General features: G+C 48.8%; 3 protein-coding genes across 4 annotated transcripts; 1 reads left to right on the top strand and 2 right to left on the bottom strand.

Annotated features, from left to right (window-relative positions):
* Positions 1-1,078: 1,078 nt before the first annotated feature.
* Positions 1,079-5,758, bottom strand: LOC148412387 (cell division cycle-associated protein 4-like). The gene is made up of 2 exons (XM_088433384.1): positions 5,656-5,758; positions 1,079-4,716 (listed from the first exon to the last, which is right to left on the bottom strand). The coding sequence occupies exon 2, from the start codon at positions 4,710-4,712 to the stop codon at positions 4,086-4,088; it is 627 nt and encodes a 208-aa protein (XP_088289510.1). The 5' UTR covers positions 4,713-4,716; positions 5,656-5,758; the 3' UTR covers positions 1,079-4,085.
* A 2,046-nt stretch (positions 5,759-7,804) lies between these two features.
* On the bottom strand, positions 7,805-13,833 carry cdca4 (cell division cycle associated 4). Of its 2 annotated transcripts, none has more exons than XM_088432398.1 (2): positions 13,239-13,833; positions 7,805-10,953 (listed from the first exon to the last, which is right to left on the bottom strand). In XM_088432398.1, exon 2 carries the CDS (start codon positions 10,942-10,944, stop codon positions 10,054-10,056), a length of 891 nt encoding a protein of 296 aa, XP_088288524.1. In that variant the 5' UTR covers positions 10,945-10,953; positions 13,239-13,833; the 3' UTR covers positions 7,805-10,053. The 2 variants fall into 2 exon arrangements, with proteins under 2 accessions (XP_088288524.1, XP_088288525.1); XM_088432399.1 differs by lacking the exon at positions 13,239-13,833 and adding an exon at positions 11,463-13,157.
* Positions 13,834-14,679: 846 nt separating this feature from the next.
* On the top strand, positions 14,680-19,778 carry ahsa1b (activator of HSP90 ATPase activity 1b). The gene is made up of 9 exons (XM_088432396.1): positions 14,680-15,279; positions 17,160-17,350; positions 17,425-17,507; positions 17,589-17,706; positions 18,008-18,105; positions 18,178-18,309; positions 18,467-18,568; positions 18,652-18,703; positions 19,020-19,778. Exons 1-9 carry the CDS (start codon positions 15,200-15,202, stop codon positions 19,190-19,192), a joined length of 1,029 nt encoding a protein of 342 aa, XP_088288522.1. The 5' UTR covers positions 14,680-15,199; the 3' UTR covers positions 19,193-19,778.
* The last annotated feature ends 1,004 nt before the right edge of the window (positions 19,779-20,782 follow it).

Here is a 20,782-nt window from a genome sequence, read left to right as displayed (position 1 = left end):
CAGCGCACGCGGCCCGGCCGCCGCGCCTTTTTTCTCCTTTGCTGCAGTCGACTCATGTCGGCCATCTCGCGAAAAAAGCCGGGCGCCGGCGGGGCCGGCCGGACTGCGGGCAGACTTTATTGGACCGCGCCCGCGGCCCGGCCGTAACCGTTGTCTGCAGCAGAGGCGAAGATCGATCCCGGGGAGGCGGCACCTCTTTGGCGTCTGCTTCAGGGGAAAAAAAAAAAAAAAAGACAGCCATAAAATGTGCAAAAAAACGGTGGTATCCAAGAAATGTTTTCTGGACAGCATTCATGTTTGCATATTCATGATGAGTAACTGAGTCATTTTGTTAGGATGGTTTGAATGAAGGAAGCGCTTGAGCAATACAAGCAGAGGTACTTGTGCTCATAGGTGTGCAAACCCCAGGGACATGATTGTTTTGCTGGCTTCAGGACCACTGTCAGCCACTGCAGCTAACTACCTCGGTTATAATGGCTAACGTGTTATTATATCATATAAGTCTGGAACTCCAGTCGTGGAGGGCCAGTATCCACAATTCAGCAGTAGGTTACTTCATGTTCCAATTCATTTGCTCTTAATTTGAAAAGTACGTTAAATTAACGCGCCCCCATTTGAGAAGCATTGACCTCGGGTTTTGTACACTCATAAGCACAAATAGATCAACACTTAAACGCCTTCTAAACATTGACACTCATATCACTAAGTAAAAGCTCTGAGGTGATCCTCACAAAGAAGATTAAGGACTTTAGCGATGAAGACAAAGAATTCAAAGAAAGTTAGCTGCAGATAGCGTGAGAAGAGGGTAGATGAAGCGAGTTAAGACAATGAAAATAAATGACTACGGAATTAAACCAGAAGGTTATGAGTGTGATGTAACTTGGTCCATCTGTCACATGGTTGATTTGCTTCTTATAGTTTGCAGGATTACATGGAATCTACCAAAATTGCGCGATAGTTTTAAAAACATAAACGCGTGGGGTGTAGCTACATATTTGAAAATTTAATTTTACGTTTTCATTTTATTTACATCGACATAAAGCCACGTACTCAACACGCCAAGTCATACATTTGCAGCTGCATTACGGGTCTTTAACCGCTAGAGGGCAGCCTTCGTCGATCTTTTGTGTCCTTCCTACGCTCATATTTACAGTTGCAGTGCAGTTGTCACTCAAATAGAAGCTACAGTACTACGCGTACATTTGCATAAAAATACATACACAGTGGAGCTATTCACACCAATCAAGGTTGGGAGGCGAGGTCAAGTCATTTAATTAATGTGGGTGTGTTTGTATGCGTGTCAGCAGTGCCCTCCCCAAAAAGGGCAAAAATGTGTTTCTCAGCATACATGTTATTTTTACTCCTTAAATTCTTCATGTGTTCGTCATCCAATTCACAGTAATTGAGACAAATGGACTCTCTTGAATTTTGGCAGTTTTTTTTTAAATTAAAAAAAAACAAAACATAAACAGGTCATTGTGTGTGGGCATATACGTGCTTTGTAGGTAAGAAAAAAAGACACACACATTTTTGTAGTATCTGTATTGGTGAATAAAATCTATAAAATACCCCCGCCCCCCAAATACACAATAATTAACATTAATTACATGCTGCAAATGCATCCTTCAGTTACTATATAAATAATGTCTTTCTTGACAGCATACAGCTTTTGTGCTTATATAACCCTCCAACACACACGCGCACATAAATAACACCGCAGCGTCCTTTCCGCTTTCTACTAAATTCAATTTAACGAGATATTTCATTGCTCAGCCTCGGCGAGCTCTCTGTTATTCTGCACAGAGGGGGAAAAAAAGGCTGAAAAAGAAGAAAACAAGTCACCGGAGCGTACGTCTCCCCCGATTGGCCGAGCGTTTCCCAGTCTTGGAGAAAACAAGCCGGAAGCTCCGCCCATCGGATGAGTGACGCAAGCGGTGCTCCCTCGCCCCACCCTTCCCGCCTCCTCCGCCTCCGTCCTCCCCCCTCCCTGGCTACTTGCTTGTCAGCCTGTCAGGAAACATGAAGCCAGAGCACAGAAGAAGGGCTGTGGCGGTGGAGGAGGTGGGCTGTGAATGTGTGTGTGTGTGTGTGTAGGGGGTGGGGGGGTTCAGGCGGCCTCGGGCCATGTCCACATGAACGCAGATATTGTCAAACAGGCTATTTTTTCCTCTGCATTTTGGCCTTTGGTCCTCACGAGAACGTTGGGTGTTGACTGTAAAAACGGAGACTTCGGAAGTGTTTGCGTATAGATGGGGGCAACTCGGCCTTTTTCCACCTTAGCTTCTGTTTTTATGCACGCAACCAAGGCCTATCTTCTGTAAACATACTTTGGTTTACCACGATCACAACGTAAGACGTTCACCGTAATTACAACCTCACTGATGTGTTAGCATACGTCGGGACAAACCACTGCGCAACGCCACTATATTTATCCTGAATATACCGTAACTTTCTGTCATACTTGGTGTTTATCACTAAGACCTCGGTCACGTAGTCGCTAGGTCCCAAAAAATGTCCTCAAAAGTCAAAGACTGCGAGAGATCCGGAGAACTCTTTCCAAAGCATAACTGTCATTACAAAGTGATGAGAGTAGATATCCGGCACACTGGAGACAATTTTGTTTTCTGTTGAAGGTGGAGGTTCCAAACTATTGCTCGCCATTAAGTTTTCTGTGTAGCAGATGGTAAATAGTGCAGCGTCGCAATGATTCAGCCTGCTTTGTCGCTATCGCGGCGTCACTTCCGGTCACCCTAGCGGTGGATAGTGTTACCTGCCTTGTCTTAAGCTTCTCTAGACACTATGAAATCTTTGCTCTCTGAACTTGAAGTTAACTATTAGTTGCCTGCAGCACTACAATTTTTCTTGCCGATAGTCCTCTAAGATAGGCTCGCGTTACCTGCGGCGCTAATGGCGGCAAACCGTGTCGAAAATGGACATCTAGGACAGCTGAGGTTGCTCCGATGGGTTGAAACGCATGGGAAAGTCCACAAACAGCCTCGCATGGGAATAAAGATGTTTTTGAAGGTGTGGACATGGCCCGAGACGCTCAACCGCTAAGGCACATACAGTAGTTCAAAGGAGACATTTGGCCTCCTCATTGGAAAGTTCAAATTCTGAATGATTGGTTCACAGGAGTATCAATATCAGGAGGTAGAACAGGAGTAAACCCTACCAGAAAAGTTCTGCTTTTCGTCTATAAAACTGCTTACATAAAAAAAAAAAAGTCCATAAACATACAATTTGGGGATTCGAGGCAGCAAAAGTAGCCCTAATGGCGGCTATCACTTTTCCAGCAAGAGTGATCTTTTCGGAAAAATGGCGAAAACGGAAAGGGTTGGATAACCATTTACACTTGTGAGGAACATTCGGCCGCAACCAGGAAGTTCGTGGTTGCTTTTCAATCAGAAATAAACTCTCAGTCGATAAGAATTACGGATGAACGGTCGGGGTGAATAAATAGTGAAATTCGCGGTGCCACGGCGGGCCGCCGGATCGGGCCCCAAAGTCCGTCCCCGAAGTTGCACCCTCGCCATCCCGCTCGGCCAGCTTCAGTCACCGAAAGCAACCCCGTTAATAATCAAGTTGCTAGACTCGGGTTTCCTCCGTTGTGCGCGCTACACCGAGGGCAGAAAGGGAAAACTGGCTTGTTGCCGTTTGCCGCGTCGACATAGTCAACATTTTTGTCACGGCTGACTTTGACAAAAAACTGTTGAATCAAACGCGTAGCAGCATCTTTTCATCCAGCAACTTCCGGCAGAGGAGACTGGATGACAACTGTGAGATGGTCCGGCTTTTTGTCAGCAGTTGTTGCACTGCTGACATTACCACGGTTCGAAGTCAAGAACCGACCTGTCCTCCACCAAGGGAAAAAACTGGTTTTCTGAGGCAGCATGAAAGAAGCTAGTGTTTCTTCTCCAAGGTGTAAACAAAACGGCACCCGATGCGTTAAGTCACGCCAACATCTGCTCGTTGGACCGGGCCGGATCAGACGAGTTCGGGGACCGGAGAGAGGCCAGCCGCGCGTAGACAAAATGGACAACGGGCTGGAGGCGGGTTTCGCCGAGGACAGCGGAAGGCACGGTGGATCAGGACTTGACCAAGATCTCCATGATGTGGTCCAACTCGGTCACGTCCGTCAAGCGCGACTGGAGACCTCCCGCGGCGCCTTTCCCGTCCTCGTTCGTCCAGAGGGACACGCCGACGGGCCACAGAGAGCCCGCCGCCCAGCCCGCGGACAAGTCAGAGGTCTCGTACATGGACGTGTCGATGTCCTCGAAGATATCGTCCAGCGCCAAGTCGCCGAGGTAGCCCATGGCGCTCACCGCGTCGCTAAAGGCCTCGATGTTCACTTCCTGGGATGAGGACGGACTTTCCCTTCCGCCCTCGGCACACCCGGGACACGTGAGGTCCTCGCGCAGAAGGGGCGCCTCGGTAGCGCGGAGGAGAGCGCTCACGTTCTCCTGGGCGCAGCTCTCCATGTCGTCCTGGATCTGGCGCAGCGTGTTGATGAGCAGCACCGAGCGGCGCAGGCTGAGCTCCACGCCAGCCCGGTAGCGCTGCAGCTTCTCCAGGCTGAGGCCCAGCAAGCGCTGACGTATGTCGCCGCTGTCGCCTGACCCCGCCTCCATGGCGCCGCCGCGCTGCTTCTCTCCGTCAGCTGCGTCCAACGCCTCCACGCAGCTCCACTTGCGCTTCACGCCGCGACCCGGCATGGACCTGCAAGAACGGCTTTCTGGTAATGTTGCCATTTTTTTCCCCTTGCTGATTCTATTTAAAGCACATTAATCATTCATCCCATTTGAAAAAAAATGTCGACAGCGAGATTTAAAGTTTAAGTCTCCCACGCAGACTTTGACAATGAGCACCACCCGGTGCCGTGGAGGTGCGATTACACTTCACGCGGCAAAAGCAAAGCCTGTTCTCTGGGTTCATGGGCACCCCCACTGAGAAGCACTGGTCTAAAACAACTGTTTTCGCAACTTCTTTTTCTTTCTTCTACGTTGCGTACGGGTAACGTTTACGCTCAATATCCCACTTTCGAGAAATTTCGAGAAATTTGCGTTTTAATTTCCAACTCCTATCGGGTATCGGTACCGTATGCGCCTTTCATACGGATCGGCCACCTGGGAAAATTGCCTACAGAAATGGACTCTGTCAACGGACGTTGTCAGCCATCATCGCGTTAGGGTTCGGAGCAGCGCACCTAGTTTACATAACAGTGAGCGATCGTGTCGGATTTTTTTCTCCCGACTGTCCTGTCCCGACATCCCAGCCGGGACGTCGGTGTCCCGACATCCCAGCCGGGACGTCGGGAAATATTGTCCCAGCTTTTTTTTACGGCATGACTCACAGCCGTGCGTAAGATTTTACTCATCCGGCTCGTCGACTCTACAGGTAAATTCAAACCAGGACCTAGACGCTAAGGTTCTACCCGCCACGCATGCAACTTAAATCAGTGTTTACATTTCTATCCCTTTTGACTTTAGTTAAACATGAAAAGACGACTTTTGTTTTCATGGCAAAACGCATGCATGATGTCACGAACGTCACGCTGCTCTGCTGAGTCCGAAATCGCGACCGCGGTCAGGAAACGAACCGGTCTCGCTCGCGAGCCAAGTTTAGCAGTTCCGAATTCATGGATTGTAGACCACAAACCTTGCGTGTTCTCGTCCCGCGTCATGAGTGGACAATCCGCCGTAAAGTCCGCTTCTTCGGCAGCGTGATGTCGCGCTCGAATACCGGGAGAGAAGATGAGGAATGTTCGGTCCGAGGAGGGGGAAGGAGGGGGTAGAAGTAAGGGGCGGGACCGGAGTTCCCAGGACGGTTTTGATTGGCCCAGTCGACCGCCGCTCACGCGTGCGCCTCCGCCACTCACGGGGCTGAGAATGTGCGGCCGCTGCGGTGCGTTCAATTGCCGCTCAGATAAAGCAAGCGCTCGGGTGTCTGCACACGTGAGCGACCAAAATGACCGGACGAGGCTTGTTCTTGCATATGATCGATGGCGATCTATGTGGTGTCGCGTGACGTTAGAAATCGCCCTTCTCGTCGTGGGATGAAACAGTCCCGAAAATATGACGGGCCGTAAAAAACTACGGCCGTTTTTAAAAGTTTTGTCTCTGGCGAGGACATAAAACTGTCACGCTGAAATGTTTACGAACACATCCAAAATTGCATATTGTTGCTTCGCGTTACAAAGCGGCGTGATCCGGAAGTTGTTCGAAGTTTACTTGCGCTTCCTGAACGCCGCATTTTAAAGGGACGGGTGACTCAGAGCTTGAGCGCTAGCGGTGCATGACCGGAAGCAGTCGAGCGAATACCAAATAAGGAATCTCCTCGTTCATTTTTGCCTCTGACCAAGAAGCAGCGCGTCACTCGAGCTTGCTCATTTTTTCCTCTCGTTCTTCTTTTTACTTGAACACTTGTTCACTGTGGTTTGACCTATTTCTCTATTTTAATTCAGGGTGGTCATTGAAAAAAATCATCAAAACAAAACTTACTGCGGGCTATTTGTGCTAAAATATAAAAAAAAAAACAAAAAAAAAAAACGTGGAGTAAGTCCAGCAAATTCAAATTTCCTTTCCGGGCTCAAATTCAAATTTTCCTGTCGTACATTTGTGTTGTTTTGTTTCTCTGAAATAGTAACAACATCCCGGGTCAAAATGAAAATGACCCGAAAGTGTGTGTATTTACAAAAAGTCTCAAAAACTTTAAATAGAAACCCACACACAAAGCGAGGCAATACTATACTATTTTTTTTCCAGTATATTACATTTGTTTTTCAAAAATAGTAATAACATCCCTGGTCATTTTGACCTGATTGACATGCGTAGTTATGTATGTAAAGTTTCGGAAGTAACCAAAAAACATGAATTTCTCTGGGCATTCATGGTCCATCCGAGAAGGGTTCTTGTGTGTTCCTGAATGTCTTCCCCCGCTCTGGCTCGTCTTTTTTTTTTTTTTTTTTTTTTTGCTGAGTCACCAGCAGGCCGTTAATCTTTAACAGGAGGGTTACAAAAGCTTGGCAGTTGGCCATCACGCCTAAACTATGCTTGCTCAATTTCTCTTCCATTCTACATTTGCCACCAGAAGTGAGGGCAGTGCTTCTCAAGCTTTTTTTTTTTTTCAATAATGTACCCCCCTGTGATTGCGTTTGCATTTTCAGATGATAATCTCAATGTTTGATTCAACATTGGAACTAGATTTTTTTGTATCTATTGGCATAATTTACCCAGCAACTCCAGAAGATAGACCATACATCATCTTTTTTTTTTTTTAATTCCTGGCTCATCTGCTGGAAAATTATGCCACTAATGGCAATGCTAATCTATTCAAACCTTAACAAAATAAACGTATGCGATGTTTAGCAAATCAGTCACTATAAAACAATTTAGCAACAAGTTGCCCCATGTTCCAATTCATTTGATCTTAATTTGACAGGAACAATGCATTTAACTGAATTGGCTGATTTCTAAATTTGCTTCTGGTGTGCGCGTTTGCCATATTGTCACGTGAGTGCAAGCAGCATGAGAACAAAGGCCACAATTTTTTTTAATTTCCAACATAGCGTCATTTCCTTGCCTGTCAGCATAGAAGCCAAAGCCTCCAGCGCTGTCCACCGTGTGGTGCGCTGAAACGTTCAAGTTCAACCATTTCTCACATTCTTAACCAAAAAAGCTTGGGTCCCCCAACACACCCCATTCAAATGATCGGCAAGCTCGGCATCAGCCCGCTAACAACCCTGATCATTTTTACTATCACTTCCTATTGAAATGCTGCGAGGCATACAAAAGCACACAAGACGACAAATAGTTGCATCTTTTATTATAAAAAATATTTACAAAGACGCTACAAGGTTTTTTGTCTGGATATAAAAAAATGCATACATTTTTTTTGACAACGGTAGTAATAAGTCTTTGAAGTTCTAGCTCCCATTGCGACCAGCGTGAGTGACATCCTTCAGGAGTGTGTGCGTGTGTGTGTGTGTGTGTGTGCGTGTAATACTGAACTTGTGTGCGCGCACGTTTGTGTTTGTCGATAGATTGCCTGAGTTCTCCGCTGTTGTTGCCGCCTCCTCCTCATTTTTTTTTTCTTCTTAACCGCCGCTGTGAGCATCCATTTTGCAGAAAGGCAACTGTTTGCATAAAAGGACTTTAAAGGACATTGGAGTCGTATACAATCATTTTTGTAACGCGTATGACGGAGCTGCATAGTGATTGGAATCGTGACCCGGTTCTTGCAATTATTCTAACAAAATGGAATAATAAATAGGTACTGCACTCGAGGAAAAAAAAAAATTTTTTGGGGGGGGGCCGAATGGTTGACGTGTGTGGCGCGGATGTACCTACAGATAGAATAAATACAATAAATAAAAGAAAAAATAATAAATTAGCAATATGGCTTCATCTGGATGAGCTGGATGGAAAGGTGTGATTGAGGAAAAAAAAAAGCAAAAAAAAAAAAAAGCCTGAAAATGGCAAAAAAGCTCGGGAAGACACTCCAGTCTCAAATGTGGCTATGTTAAAATCTCAGAAAAATAATAGTAGGAATATCAAACCATACTTGCAAAAATCCCCCCTTCCCACTGTATAATGCAAAAAAATATATTTCTATATACATTTACGTACATATACATATATTCCATTCATAATTGCTCAAATCTTTAGGAAAATACGCAAGAATTCATAGATTTGGATGTTTGTTCTGGATTTCTGTGGTTGTAGTGTGAAGACTTCCAATAAATAGGCCGAGCGGGAGCTAGCGCAACCGACGTAAACATGGAAAGAACACAAAAGAGCAAAGTGACTCTTGCAAATAGAGCTGCAAAATGCCGGGAATTGGGGGTGGGGGGGAGGGGACTTTCCATGGAAATGACCCAGGAATTTTTCAAAACCGGGTCGGCTCTTCAAAGCTGCGCAAAATCGATTTGAGCACGCCGGAGACGCGCGCGTATTCATTTTCACTCATCTTTCAAGGCCGACAGAATACGGCGCGCTACGTCTATGTAAACAAGATGGACTTTCGCTCCTCACTCGTTTGTAACACGTGTCGCGTGTGTGGAAACACTGCCATCCAATGGTCGCGGTTAGCACTACAGTGCTCAATTGGCTTAATTACGTTAGACGGGAACTAGTCAAGAGTGTCAGCCACCCTCCATAAAAATAACCTATTTGACGAGAATCGTTATTTTGACGACTACTTTAGAAGACGAGAATTCTCGTCCGTGGCGCCGAAAGAGTTCAGAGGGATGATTTTGCATTCGAGTTGACTGAAAAGTCTTTTTTTTTTTTCTCCGATCACCGTTCACAGATTCAATACTGTTTCGCAAAACAATTCAGTTATCGTGGCTACTTATTAAAGTACTTATTTGTATGCCGGTTTTGTCCGTAACACGTAGGTAAATAGACTTAAAAGCGAAAACATTTCTTGTTTTAACTCTTTCCTTGCCAGCGTCAAGAATTCCCGTCACGTCAAACACGTGTCTGCCACCGGTGGCCAGCGCTCCTCTCAACGCCAAGCTCGTCGAGCACCGCGGTAACGAAGCGCGACCGTTCGGACGGGGGCGTCGCTCTCGGTAGCTAGCGAAGATGCGCTCGGCACCGAAAGAGTTCATGGAGGAATACGGACGTGTTTTTCACGGCTGAGATTTGAAAGCGGGTGATCGGATTTGAAACCGTTTCAGTCGGGAGTCAGCTTAAGTGAAAAAAAGCTGGATTTCCGTGTTCCATCACCCTCAAATCCCATGGAAAGTTTTCAATTTGGAAAGGTTCCGTCTTTCGGCTAACGTTTGTAAACTTTCCAGCGCTTTGCAACCCTACTTGCGAGCGTGGCCCCCCCTCCCCTCCCCTCCCCTCCCCTCCCCTCCCCCGTGTTCGGAATACACTGTACGAGTACAAAGAAAGAAAAGAAAAAGGTCCCGACGGGAGCTGCCGATCCGAAAAATTCATTTTTGGCTCGCAGGTGATTTCCCAGCCCACCCCTGGAAAGCTCCCACAATCTGGCCGCGTAACAAAAGCACATTCAGGAAGTCCCCGGCGGAGGTGGCGGCGCCGAGCTTCAGGAGCCCACGATGATCTCCATGATGTGGTCCAGTTCGTTCAGGTCCGACCGGCAGCTGGCGCCGGGGCTGAGGGGCTGCGGCCCGTGGGAGGAGAGGCTCTCCAGCAGGTCGTAAGGTCCCATCTTGGGGGCGCTCTGCATGCCCGTCAGAACCGTGTCCAGCTCGTAGTAGGACGGGTCCACGTCCGAAAAGAGCTCCTCCAGCGCCGGGTCCGGGGGGGGCGGCGGCGGCGAGGGCTGCTGCTTGATCTCAAAGGCGCCGAACACCTGCTCCCCCGGCCGGGAGTCCGCCTCGGGGCGCTCCTCGCCGTCCTCGCCCTCCTCCGACTCCTCGCCGTCCTCGTCCTCCTCCGCGTCCTCGTCCCTCTCCTCCCAGCAGGGGCCCATCCCGAAGGGGCCCGCCAGGTAGGACTGCGCCTCCTTGTGGCCGTCCCCCGCCTCCATCACCACCTCCTCCGAGTGGTAGCCCTCGTCCAGGCCGCCCACCAGAGGGTAGGCCTTGGGGGTCTGTCCGCCCGCCGCCGCCGCCGCCGCCGGGTCCGACTGCCGGCACAGCACCTCGGTGGCCACCAGCCGGTCGGCCGGGCACTGGGCGGCGGCCAGGGCCTGCGTCATGATCTGCCAGGTGCCGTCCTGCGTCATCTCCTCCTGGATCTGCCGCACCGTGTTGGCGATGAGCACCGAGCGGCACAGGTTGGGCTCCACCAGCATGTGGCACAGCTGCAGTTTGATGAGCGACATGTCCAGCAGGGACTGCCGCTGCAGGCTGTACGAGGGCGACGGCGTCCGAGCGCTCGACGGGCCCTGCTCGCCGCCGCCGCCGCTCGCCGCGCCCGACGCCTCCTCCGCCTGCTCGAAGAATTTGCGCTTGGTGCCCTTTGGAAACATGTCGTCTATCTGGAGGGAGGCGCCCAAAAAAAAAACAGTGAGGGACTCCATTTAGAAGGCCAATTTTATATATAAGCGCGTGCGTATTTTCACAATTTTTAAGTCCCAACGTTCAATCCCAGATACTTCGGTATCCATTTAATACTTAAGAAATTCACGTCCTTGAGTATCGATTTAATACTCACGTATCTGGGATCTCGTGTCGGGACCCTTAAAAATACGTCCCTAGCATTGAATGAGTTCATAGTACAAGGCGGATTCCGTCATTTCATGTCTTGAGCCACACTTTAGCTCGATAGGCCGCGTTATCGCGTGAAAGTAGCATCAACACGTTAGCCGCGGTAGTTAGCTCCTGTATCGAATTTATAGTGGCACCGAAGCCGAGAAACCAGGAAGTGGACGTGATTGGCTGCGCCGGCCAAAGAGTATGACTCAATCGAGAGGAGGCTCCCGCCGCAGGCTACAAATCGCCTGCTAAGGCAGACGACGTGGGAGGGGAAAAAAAAAAGAAACATTACCTGCTTTGTCAGATTTGGACAGTTAGAAAAAATCCTGACTTTCAAAATCGTAATATAATGACATTATGGGCCCATGACTGCAACCGACATTACACAAAACCCCGGCCCCCGCCGACGTCGACATGACCGCGTCACGTGACCGCGATCGTCTGCTCACCGAAACTGGTGGAACCAGATTCAGATGCTCACGGAAACAGGAAAAAAAAAAACCTTCCTGAACTTTTTTCTTCTTTGCAATCTAAACCAGAATCATTTTACTGCTCTGCGTTATTACTTTTGCTATCGCACTTCTACTGTTTATTTCAATAATCGGTTAGCTGACAATTATTGAATCAAAGTTCCTTCATTATTAGAAGAATGGATATTATATAATATAGAATTCAAAGATATATCAGCTGCGTTATTTTATTCTGAAATACAGTGTGCCCAAAAAGCGGGAAACATTTTGGTAAGATTTTCCCAAAGTAAAAGCTGCTAGTTGCAAATGTCTTTTTTTTGGCAAGAAATTTAGTGTTAGAAGGATGAATCAGGTGACTTGATTATTTATCATGAAGGATTAAGTCTTTAATCGATTAAATGTTGCACTTCTGTATTTTGACAAATTTCAAAGTTGTTTACAAGTACACCAAACTGGTTGGAATGATTGATTTATTGTAAAGTTATGAATACTTTCACAGTTTGATACAGAATCAAATGTGATATACATATTACTAATAAGCCAAATGATTTCACAGACCCCAGCAAGCAGGCCAGTGACCCCCGCCGGTCCGCGGACCCCACTTTGAGAACCGCTGCACTATGTGACTCGAACAGCAAAGGTAATAACAACACTGAAATAGTGCCAAATAATGCACAATCCGTCACCGACTACATTTATTTGATAAATATCCTGACAGTTCAACGTCCGAGTGGGTTGTATCCGCACATTATTCGGAAAAGGACATCCAAAACACATTTGGGAGCTTGAAATTGTAAAACGATCATGTGACGAGCCACATCTCGTTGTTTTGATGAAACGCGAAGGGGGAAACAACGACGCATTGTTGCCGCTCCAAAAGCCCGTTCAACGTCGTCTCGTTCGCTACCGGGAAAGCGTGAGCTGTAAGGAGCCGAATAACGCGGGCTCGGCTCGGCGTTGTTGTTTCAAAACGTGCGAAAGCCCCGAAAGAAAGAGAGCGTGAGTGCGGGCGGGCGGGCGAGCGAGCGAGCAAGCAAGCAAGACGCAGTCTCGCCGTACGTCAATGGGCGCAAGCGTGGCCCATCCCCCACCGCCAGCTAGGCCTAACCCTCGGCCGTCATTAATCAACAACTCGGCTCCGATCGTCTCGCTTTTTCCTCCCCGTCGCTACGCCGCCGGGTCCCGGTCGGGCTCGGCGTCGTCGTCCGCTCGGCGTCGGGGACTCGCCCCGCTCGCCGGGACGATCGCGCCGCGCTTTTGTCTCCCCGCGCGACAACGAGGCCATTTTTGCGCTGCTAGGCTAACGGCTAGCCGGGGGTGGGGGCCGAGTCGGAGCCGAGCGGGCGACAATGTGGCGGCTGAGGGGGCAACAAAAAAAAAAGAAAAAAAGGCCGCGATCGGGGTTCGAGTAGCCGCTGCGCGTCGCTTATTCTCGCCTTTTAAAAGGCGGATGCTAACAGGCTAATTAGCGAGCGTCCCTTCCGCGGAGCTTCCTCCTCCCCCTCCTCCCCCCATCACTTTTTTAACTTGTAAAACACAAACAAACGCGAGGCTGCCGGTTTTTTTTTTTCCCCCTTCATCTTTCTAGCGGCGCTCACCTCTCGCTCTTATTCTCTTCCGGTCTCAAGCATAGGATCGTCGGCGGCGAAAGCGAAGCAGAAGGTTCCGATGAGATCATTCATGCCACGGCTTCAAAAAGTGAAGTCGTCTGTCCTCTCTCTCCGCGCTCTCGCTCGCTCGCTCGCTCGCTCTGCTGCGGCTGCTGCTGTGGAGCCGCCAGCACCGCTCAGCACAGCCACTCACTCGCTTCACTCAGCCAGCCAGCCAGCCAGGCAGCCGGCCGCGGGGAGGGGAGGGGAGGAGAGGGAGCGAAGGGGGGAGGCGCACGTACTCGCACGACATAATGTCTTCTATTCCACGCCCCCCCATCGGATCGCTTGAATGCACGTTCCAACCCAAATAGTAGAATCGAGTTTTATTGTCATAGGTGGAGTGACACGACACAATCATTCTTACTCTGTTCGCTTCCCGGAGCAGACTGACATTCCACACCATGATAAAGGAGGCAATCAAAACACGTAGGAAGGCAATAGGCTGGGAATCTTTCGCTGCGTCCCGCGATGACGATTCCATTCTCAATTGAGTTTCCATTCGAACCGATTCGATGACCGTAATTGCCCAAAGAAAAGACGCACATTTTTTTCTTTCGAAAAACGAAGGCCAAAAGTATGGGTGCGTCTTATACACGGTAACTCGCGGGTGTCAAAGTCAAGGCCCGGGAGCCAGACGTGGCGCACCACATTATTTTATATGGCCCGCGAAAGGCTAACTATGACTTCGTTCCTGGCTAAAATACCAAATTTGCAAGTCTTGGGAAACAACAAGCATTTGTTGTTACTGATACTGAACACATTTTTAATGGCCCGATTTCAATACGAAGTAATCATACTTCCCGCTTTCAGTGCCATGGACGAGAACTCTTTTAAAACAGTAACAAAAATACCAATTCATGTCATATACGTTTTTTTTATAGAGCGTAGCTGACACGCTTGACTCGTGCTTATCAAATATTAAGCCAATCAGCTCTGTAGTGCTGTGACCTTTGGGTGTCAGAGTTGCCATACATACTACACATACGTTGGATCGTTGTAATTCGAAGGAATGCGAATCAATCTTTAGCCCTCATGTTTACATCCGGCGTGATGCTTCGGATTTCAATGGGTTAACACACACAAAAACTACAGAGATCGCCAGGTAATTAATTCCACTTAAAGAGCAGCTCCACCGAGTTTAGAAGCAATTATCCTACATAGTTCGGAAAGAAATACATTAATTAAGGTAAGTAATCGATTGCTTAATTAATGGATTAGTACCAACCACATTTTTTGATTTAACAAATAACAGCTGGCTATGAATGTTTGGACACATTAAAAATGAAAACTCTATCTTTGGGATCGAATGAGTTAACAATGAGCGTTGGTGTTGAAAGTCTCCGCGCGAACGGCCTTTTTGCTGCGCTGATTTTTTTGAGCTTGCATCTGGTTACGTTTAGCTCCGGTATCCCGTTTGTCCCATAGCGACAGCTAGCCACTGTTAGCATTAGCATTCGTTCACGTTTGATAACGCACAACATCACAAAGTTCTGTATGTGTTCACATGAGGAGGGCGACGCGTGATTCAACGACACTTTTAACGTCAACGTTGCTGCAATCGCGTATTAACGCCCGGCATTCTAACTTGATTCGGGTCGTGCTCCAACCGAGCAGGACCACCATCTTGAGAGGTATGGAACGAGAGCCGCGGCGGAAATCACGCGAGACTTGACATCGGGCCGGATATCCGGCGAAGACAGTCACTCAGCCAGCCCATAGACGGCGAAAGGGGCGTTCCCGCTGCGACAACTTCCGTTTTCCAGCAATTTCTCGGCTCCGAGAACGGATTCTCTCGCGGGGCTGCCGGAGACTTCTAGAAGCAACGCGTGTGCGAGCGAGTGCGTCCACACCGGCGGCGGCGGCGGAGCGCTCTCGTCACTTTGCATTTTCTTCTGACTGCACTCGAGATGGCCAAGTGGGGCGAAGGAGACCCTCGCTGGATCGTGGAGGAACGAGCGGACGCCACGAATGTCAACAACTGGCACTGGTGAGGCGGGAAGAAAGGTCGCTAGTCGGCAAGCTAACCGGCTAAATGCTAACCGCGCACCGACCTGTTTCGGGGGCGCACATTTGGCTCTTCGCGTCACTCCCCGTGCCGTGCGGTCGTCGGCTTACTTCCGCCGAGTGCCCGTTTATTTTACACAACTCAATTGGATCCTACACGCGTGGCTGGCTTCCAACAAAAACGCTTCTTTGCCGGCCAGCTAACAGCTACAATAGCACTGCTGCTAAGATGTTATAAATGCTACTCCGGGCATTCAAAAACTCAACGAATAGTAAACATTCTATAACATACCTCGAACCAGTTAGTAATAAGCTTTATTATGGCTTCGGATTAAACCTTGAATATTCTCCACAGTAGTTGTCAAAAATTTCAAAACGTTCGATTCGTCTGACAAACATTAGACCTCAAAATACACAGCGTTTAGCTAATAGCAACATTTCTCACACGTGTAAAGGAAAATACATGTATTTGCCCAATGAGAAGGTCAAAATAAAGTCGAGGAAGTCTTTCGGCTTCTTCTAGACAATTGCTGATGGTTACCTCAATCACAATTGAGATCCACCACAAAAGTAAGAACGCTTTCCTTCTCTTAACCAAATGCAAAATACCGCAAACGTATTTTGATCATTCGGGGTCGTTTTCGTCCACATCACTCTTGCGGTATTCTCTTGTAAGCATGTAAGTCTTGCCATTTTTAACATGTTGATGCCATCTGGGTGAAATTTCAGCTCCCTACCGCCTTCTTTCAACGATTCTCTTTTTATTTGTGTTTTGATGTAAAGATCATAGGATTGGACAGAATACAGCACAAGGGTTTAAGGCTGTGATATTCATGTCAAATATGCTTTTAAAGTAACGCGACCCGCCAGCCAGCCCAAAACGGTTTGCCCGGGTTTATTGTTCTCCCGCGTCAGCATGTGAACGAGTCGCGTCGGCTTCATCATCAAACGTCGTCGCGGCTAGTCAGTCGGCATCAAGCGTCATCGTCCTCCCTCTTAGTCGCTTCGCCATGGCAACCGCGCTTCATCGCCATGGTGACTTGATGGAGCAACTTTTTTTCTGGAATGTCGGGCGCAATCCCCAAGGCTTGCGCGCTCACTCAACCTTTTGCAAGCATAGAAAGGAGAACGTTTTTGCTGAAAAACGTAGTCGTGAGCTGAACTTGTCAGCCGCCGGTAGCGAAAGTTGGCAGCCATAAGCAAAAATATCACGGTATCGAAGTTGCTGGAAAACATGTGGAGACATGTTGAACACAATCAATTACAAACCAAATATTGAACATTTCATATATTAAGAAATGTGGACCATGTTCAGTACGAATAAAGAAATACACATTCTGCTTATTCATTTTTCTTAGTCGCGGCGCTTCGTCACCGGTAAGCTCATTTTAAGACCAGGATCTCCTTCCTTATCCCCTAAAAGAAGGTTAAAAACAAACAATGTGAATTCAAACAGTTATCGCTATCTTATTATTTTCACAGGGGCGGCTTACTGAGTCAAGCCCGAAAGCCGTAGCGATACCGTTATGGCCAAACCGCACCGCGCTTCCGGGTTCTCTCCGGGCGCTCCGGCTTCCTCCCACTCCCCAAAAACATGCATGGCAGGTGAACCGGACATACTAAATTGTCCTCGGGTGTGATTGGGCGCGCGATCGGTCGTTCGTCTCTGTGTGCCCTGCGATTGGCCGGCGACCGGTTCAGGGTGCCCCCCGCCTACTGGCCGAAGCCAGCTGAGATAGGCGCCGGCAAGCCTGCGACCCCTGTGGGGATAGGCGGCTATAGAAAAGGGATGGGCGGATAAATCTCGATTACAAGTGCGCACTTTCAAGTAACCTTTTTTTTTTTTCTTCTTTTTTTCGGCAGGACGGAACGAGACGCCACAAGCTGGTCGTCGGACAAGCTAAAAAGTCTCCTGCTGGGCCTGCGTGTGGAAAACAGTGACGGAAGCTGCGAGGTGACGGAGGTGAGCAAGGTGGAGGGCGAGGCGTCCATCAACAACCGCAAAGGGAAACTCATCTTTTTCTACGAGTGGAACCTGAAAGCGACCTGGACGGGTGGGTCGCGCGTCCGACGCGTCCGTCCGGAAACGGACAAAACGGCCAAGATGTTTGGATTTTGGTTTCAACAGGAATGTCAAAATCGGGGATAAAATACCAAGGGAGCGTGGAGATCCCTAACCTGTCCGACGAGAACGACATGGAGGATCTGGATGTAAGCGGTCCGCCCGGTACATGACCGGCGTGGCTCGGGAGCGCTCGCGCTTACGTCGCCTTGCCTTCCCTCCGCGCCAAGATCGGCGTGGCGCTGAACAAAGACGAACCCGACACGCCGCTGGTCCGCCTGATGAAATCCCAAGGGGCCGAGAAGATCCGCGAGGCTCTGGGAAGCTACGTGGGCTTCCTCAAAACAGGTCAACCAAAACGTTGGCGAAACGCCGATCCGGTTCTCGGCTTGAACCTTGACCTCTCCCTCTCGGCGCAACGTGCGCTCAGTTTTACGAGGGGCCTTAACATGATCTTTATGACGTTTGGCGCCTTGGCGATTTGATTTCTTATTAAATATGAGTTTTCCGGTAGAAGGGCTCGTTTGCCCTCGCCGCGTAACTGCCGCGCGGCGCGCACCCGTCCGTCATCGTGACCGCACCTCCCTCGCGGCCGATTAAGACGACTTCAAAGGCGCCGAGGTGACGAGCGCGGTCATTTCTCGTTCAGAGTTCACCCAGGGGATGATCCTGCCGACGGCCAATGGCGGCCCGCCGTCGCAGCAGCGGTGCCCCTCGCAGTCCAAAGCCGAGACGGACAAAACTCAGGTCGGCTAACCGTGGCGCGCGCGGACGTCGGGGCGGCGGGAACTCACGCTCGTTTTCTTTGGGGCGGGGCAGATTTCGTCGTCCGGCAGCACGGCGCCGCCGCCGGCCAACGCGGGAGTGAAAATTCCCACGTGCAAGTTCAGCCTGACGGAAACGTTCCTCACCAGCCCGGCGGAGCTCTACAAAGTTTTTGTCAACCAGGAGGTGAGAAAACGCCGCCGAGAGTCGCGTGATATCGCTTGATCGTTGACAAGCTTTGCGGTCTTTGGAATCGGTGGGTCGAAAGATTTTTATGTCCGTTTATGAACCGTCTGGCTCGGTGTTGTGCGCGGCCGCTAGAGGGCGTTGTTGTGTTTGGCAGATGACCGCTGCGTTCACGCACGCGCCGGCCACGCTGGAGGGACAGAAGGGAGGACGCTTCTGTTTGCTGGGCGGAAATGTTTTAGGCGAATTCGTCGACTTGGTGAGACGCGGCGCGTCGTCTCGCCAGAGAAGCCGTCGCGACCCCCGCCCACGCCCGGCCTTCTCAACCGTGTGTCGTTGCAGGTGCGGGAACAGAAAATCGTCATGAAGTGGCGGTACAACAACTGGCCCTCTGGTACGTACGCTACTTCTGTGCAAATGCCCACCTGGCACAGTTCAACGATTAATCCGGCAAAAAACGATTACAGATTTGTTATTTTAAGGGCTCAATCTGTTTTTTTTTTTTGTTTGTTTTTTGTAGACAAGGGGGCTAAGAAATTATTTTCATTGCATCACCTTGATCGTGTACAACACAGGCTATTTTCTGGAGCTCATATATATATATATATATATATATATACATATATATACATATATACACACACATACGTACATATGTGTAGATGTATATGGATAAGACCCAAACACGGCAGTACTGGCGTGCGTTCCAGAGCACTACGCGACGGTGACGCTGACGTTGTCGGACCGCAGCAGCGAGACGGAACTGCGGGCGGATTTTCGCGGCGTTCCCGACGATGCGGAGGAGCGCACCAAGGACGGCTGGCGCCGCTTCTACTTCCAGGCCATCAAACAGACTTTCGGCTACGGGGCGCGCCTCTTCTGAGCTTTTGGCTCCTTTGCTTTTTGACTCATCATCATCACCGTCTTGGCGTCAAGTCGGCCGGGACCGTTTCGTTTGTCTTTTTGGTTTGTTTTTTTCGTCCCACCTTTAGCCTCGTCCCTCTTGAGTATTTTGTCGTTCACATGAACCACGCGAGCAAATTTGCCTCCACGCCGACGAGTAAAAACAATGAACTTTGTGTCGATTTCACCAAACGAGCAGGTCTGGAAGGCTTCCTTCTTTTCCTTTTTTGTGCGAGCGTAACGCCAGCGCATGTCGAGCCGTCGTCGCACCCGCTTGTGTAATGTCCCAGCTTTCACCAAGGCATCGCGCGGGAAGCCGGCGTAGCAAACGGAAACTTTGCCGTCATCTCTCTTTCATCTATTTATACCTTTTCGTGCCCGCCGTGTGAGGATCGCAAATAAACCAGTCGCTGCGTGCGCTTGCGCCGCTTCTCACCTCACCCTGACATTGCTATAGGGCCTGACCCCCTATGGGGGGGCCATAACAAAATTGGAAAGAAAAAAATGGCCGAAGAAGATCTCACAACAATAAAGATAGGAATCACAAGCCCGACACTTTTACAATACTTAGCCCGATAGTGTTGTTATTTCTGTGGGGAAGGGGTGAGGTCTCAATGTCATTGCCTTTGACTTATCATGTCACATCTATTTAAAATAAAAAATAAACAAGAAAACTGGGATTTTTGCACACTCAAATGGCTGGCCGATAGTCATCGGAACGCGTCTTCCGTTTCGCTGGCGTCACATATGATTTAAAAATTCAAAAGATGAACTAACGGCCTGGAAAATGCAACTCAAAACCTAAGAACCTACAAAAGAAAGTTGTTCACTGCAAATTCACCCTACAGTGAGGAACTTAAAAAAAAAAATAGAATAGCTTAAGTTTGAAACTTCGAAACATCTACTTGACTGATGTCCCCGTTTTAATGATTTGTCCTTATGTGACATGACAACAGGAATTTTCAAATGCCAAAAAGATACCCCAAATAAGCATCACCTGACTAATAACAAAATAGCGCAGGCTGCCAAAATGCGGTAGTTTATGTGCCAATCCTTTTCTTCACACATCGCCATCAAGTGGACAAATGTTGCATTTTGAGTGACTCAAGTCAAATACTCAAGCTTGATTTACTGTTTGATGGGGGGAAAAAACGATGTTTATTCGGCATGAGTTTCCTGTTCAAGCAACCTAGAAAAATTAATAACGAACTACAACCCTAACCCGACATACTATAAGGAAGACAACAAACGTTTACTCACGAGGAGAGCAGAGAAGCGCCATCCCCATGTAGTATAATTTCATGATGTTAAAACATACTGTTGGTCTTTAAGAACACATTTATTTGCAAGTTTTTGATATCAACAATCAGTTTCAATGAAAATCTTACACACCGTTCCTTCGATGACCACGGGAGCCATTATGGTAGCAATGTAACAATCAGCTTGTGATAGTGGGGGATGTAGGTGGAAGTTCACACACAAGCGGTCCATGCAATCGCTGCTGTCTTCTTCCCCAGGAAACATGGTGCGGGTCCGTCCTGTGATTAGGTCGTTGTGTCTGTAGTTGGTC

The sequence above is a fragment of the Hippichthys cyanospilos genome, chromosome 14 (genome assembly GCF_059441005.1).
Source record: "Hippichthys cyanospilos isolate Australia breed blue-spotted pipefish chromosome 14, RoL_Hcya_1.0, whole genome shotgun sequence".
Taxonomy (NCBI): Eukaryota; Metazoa; Chordata; class Actinopteri; order Syngnathiformes; family Syngnathidae; genus Hippichthys; species Hippichthys cyanospilos.
This window is presented reverse-complemented; position numbering and strand designations above follow the sequence as displayed.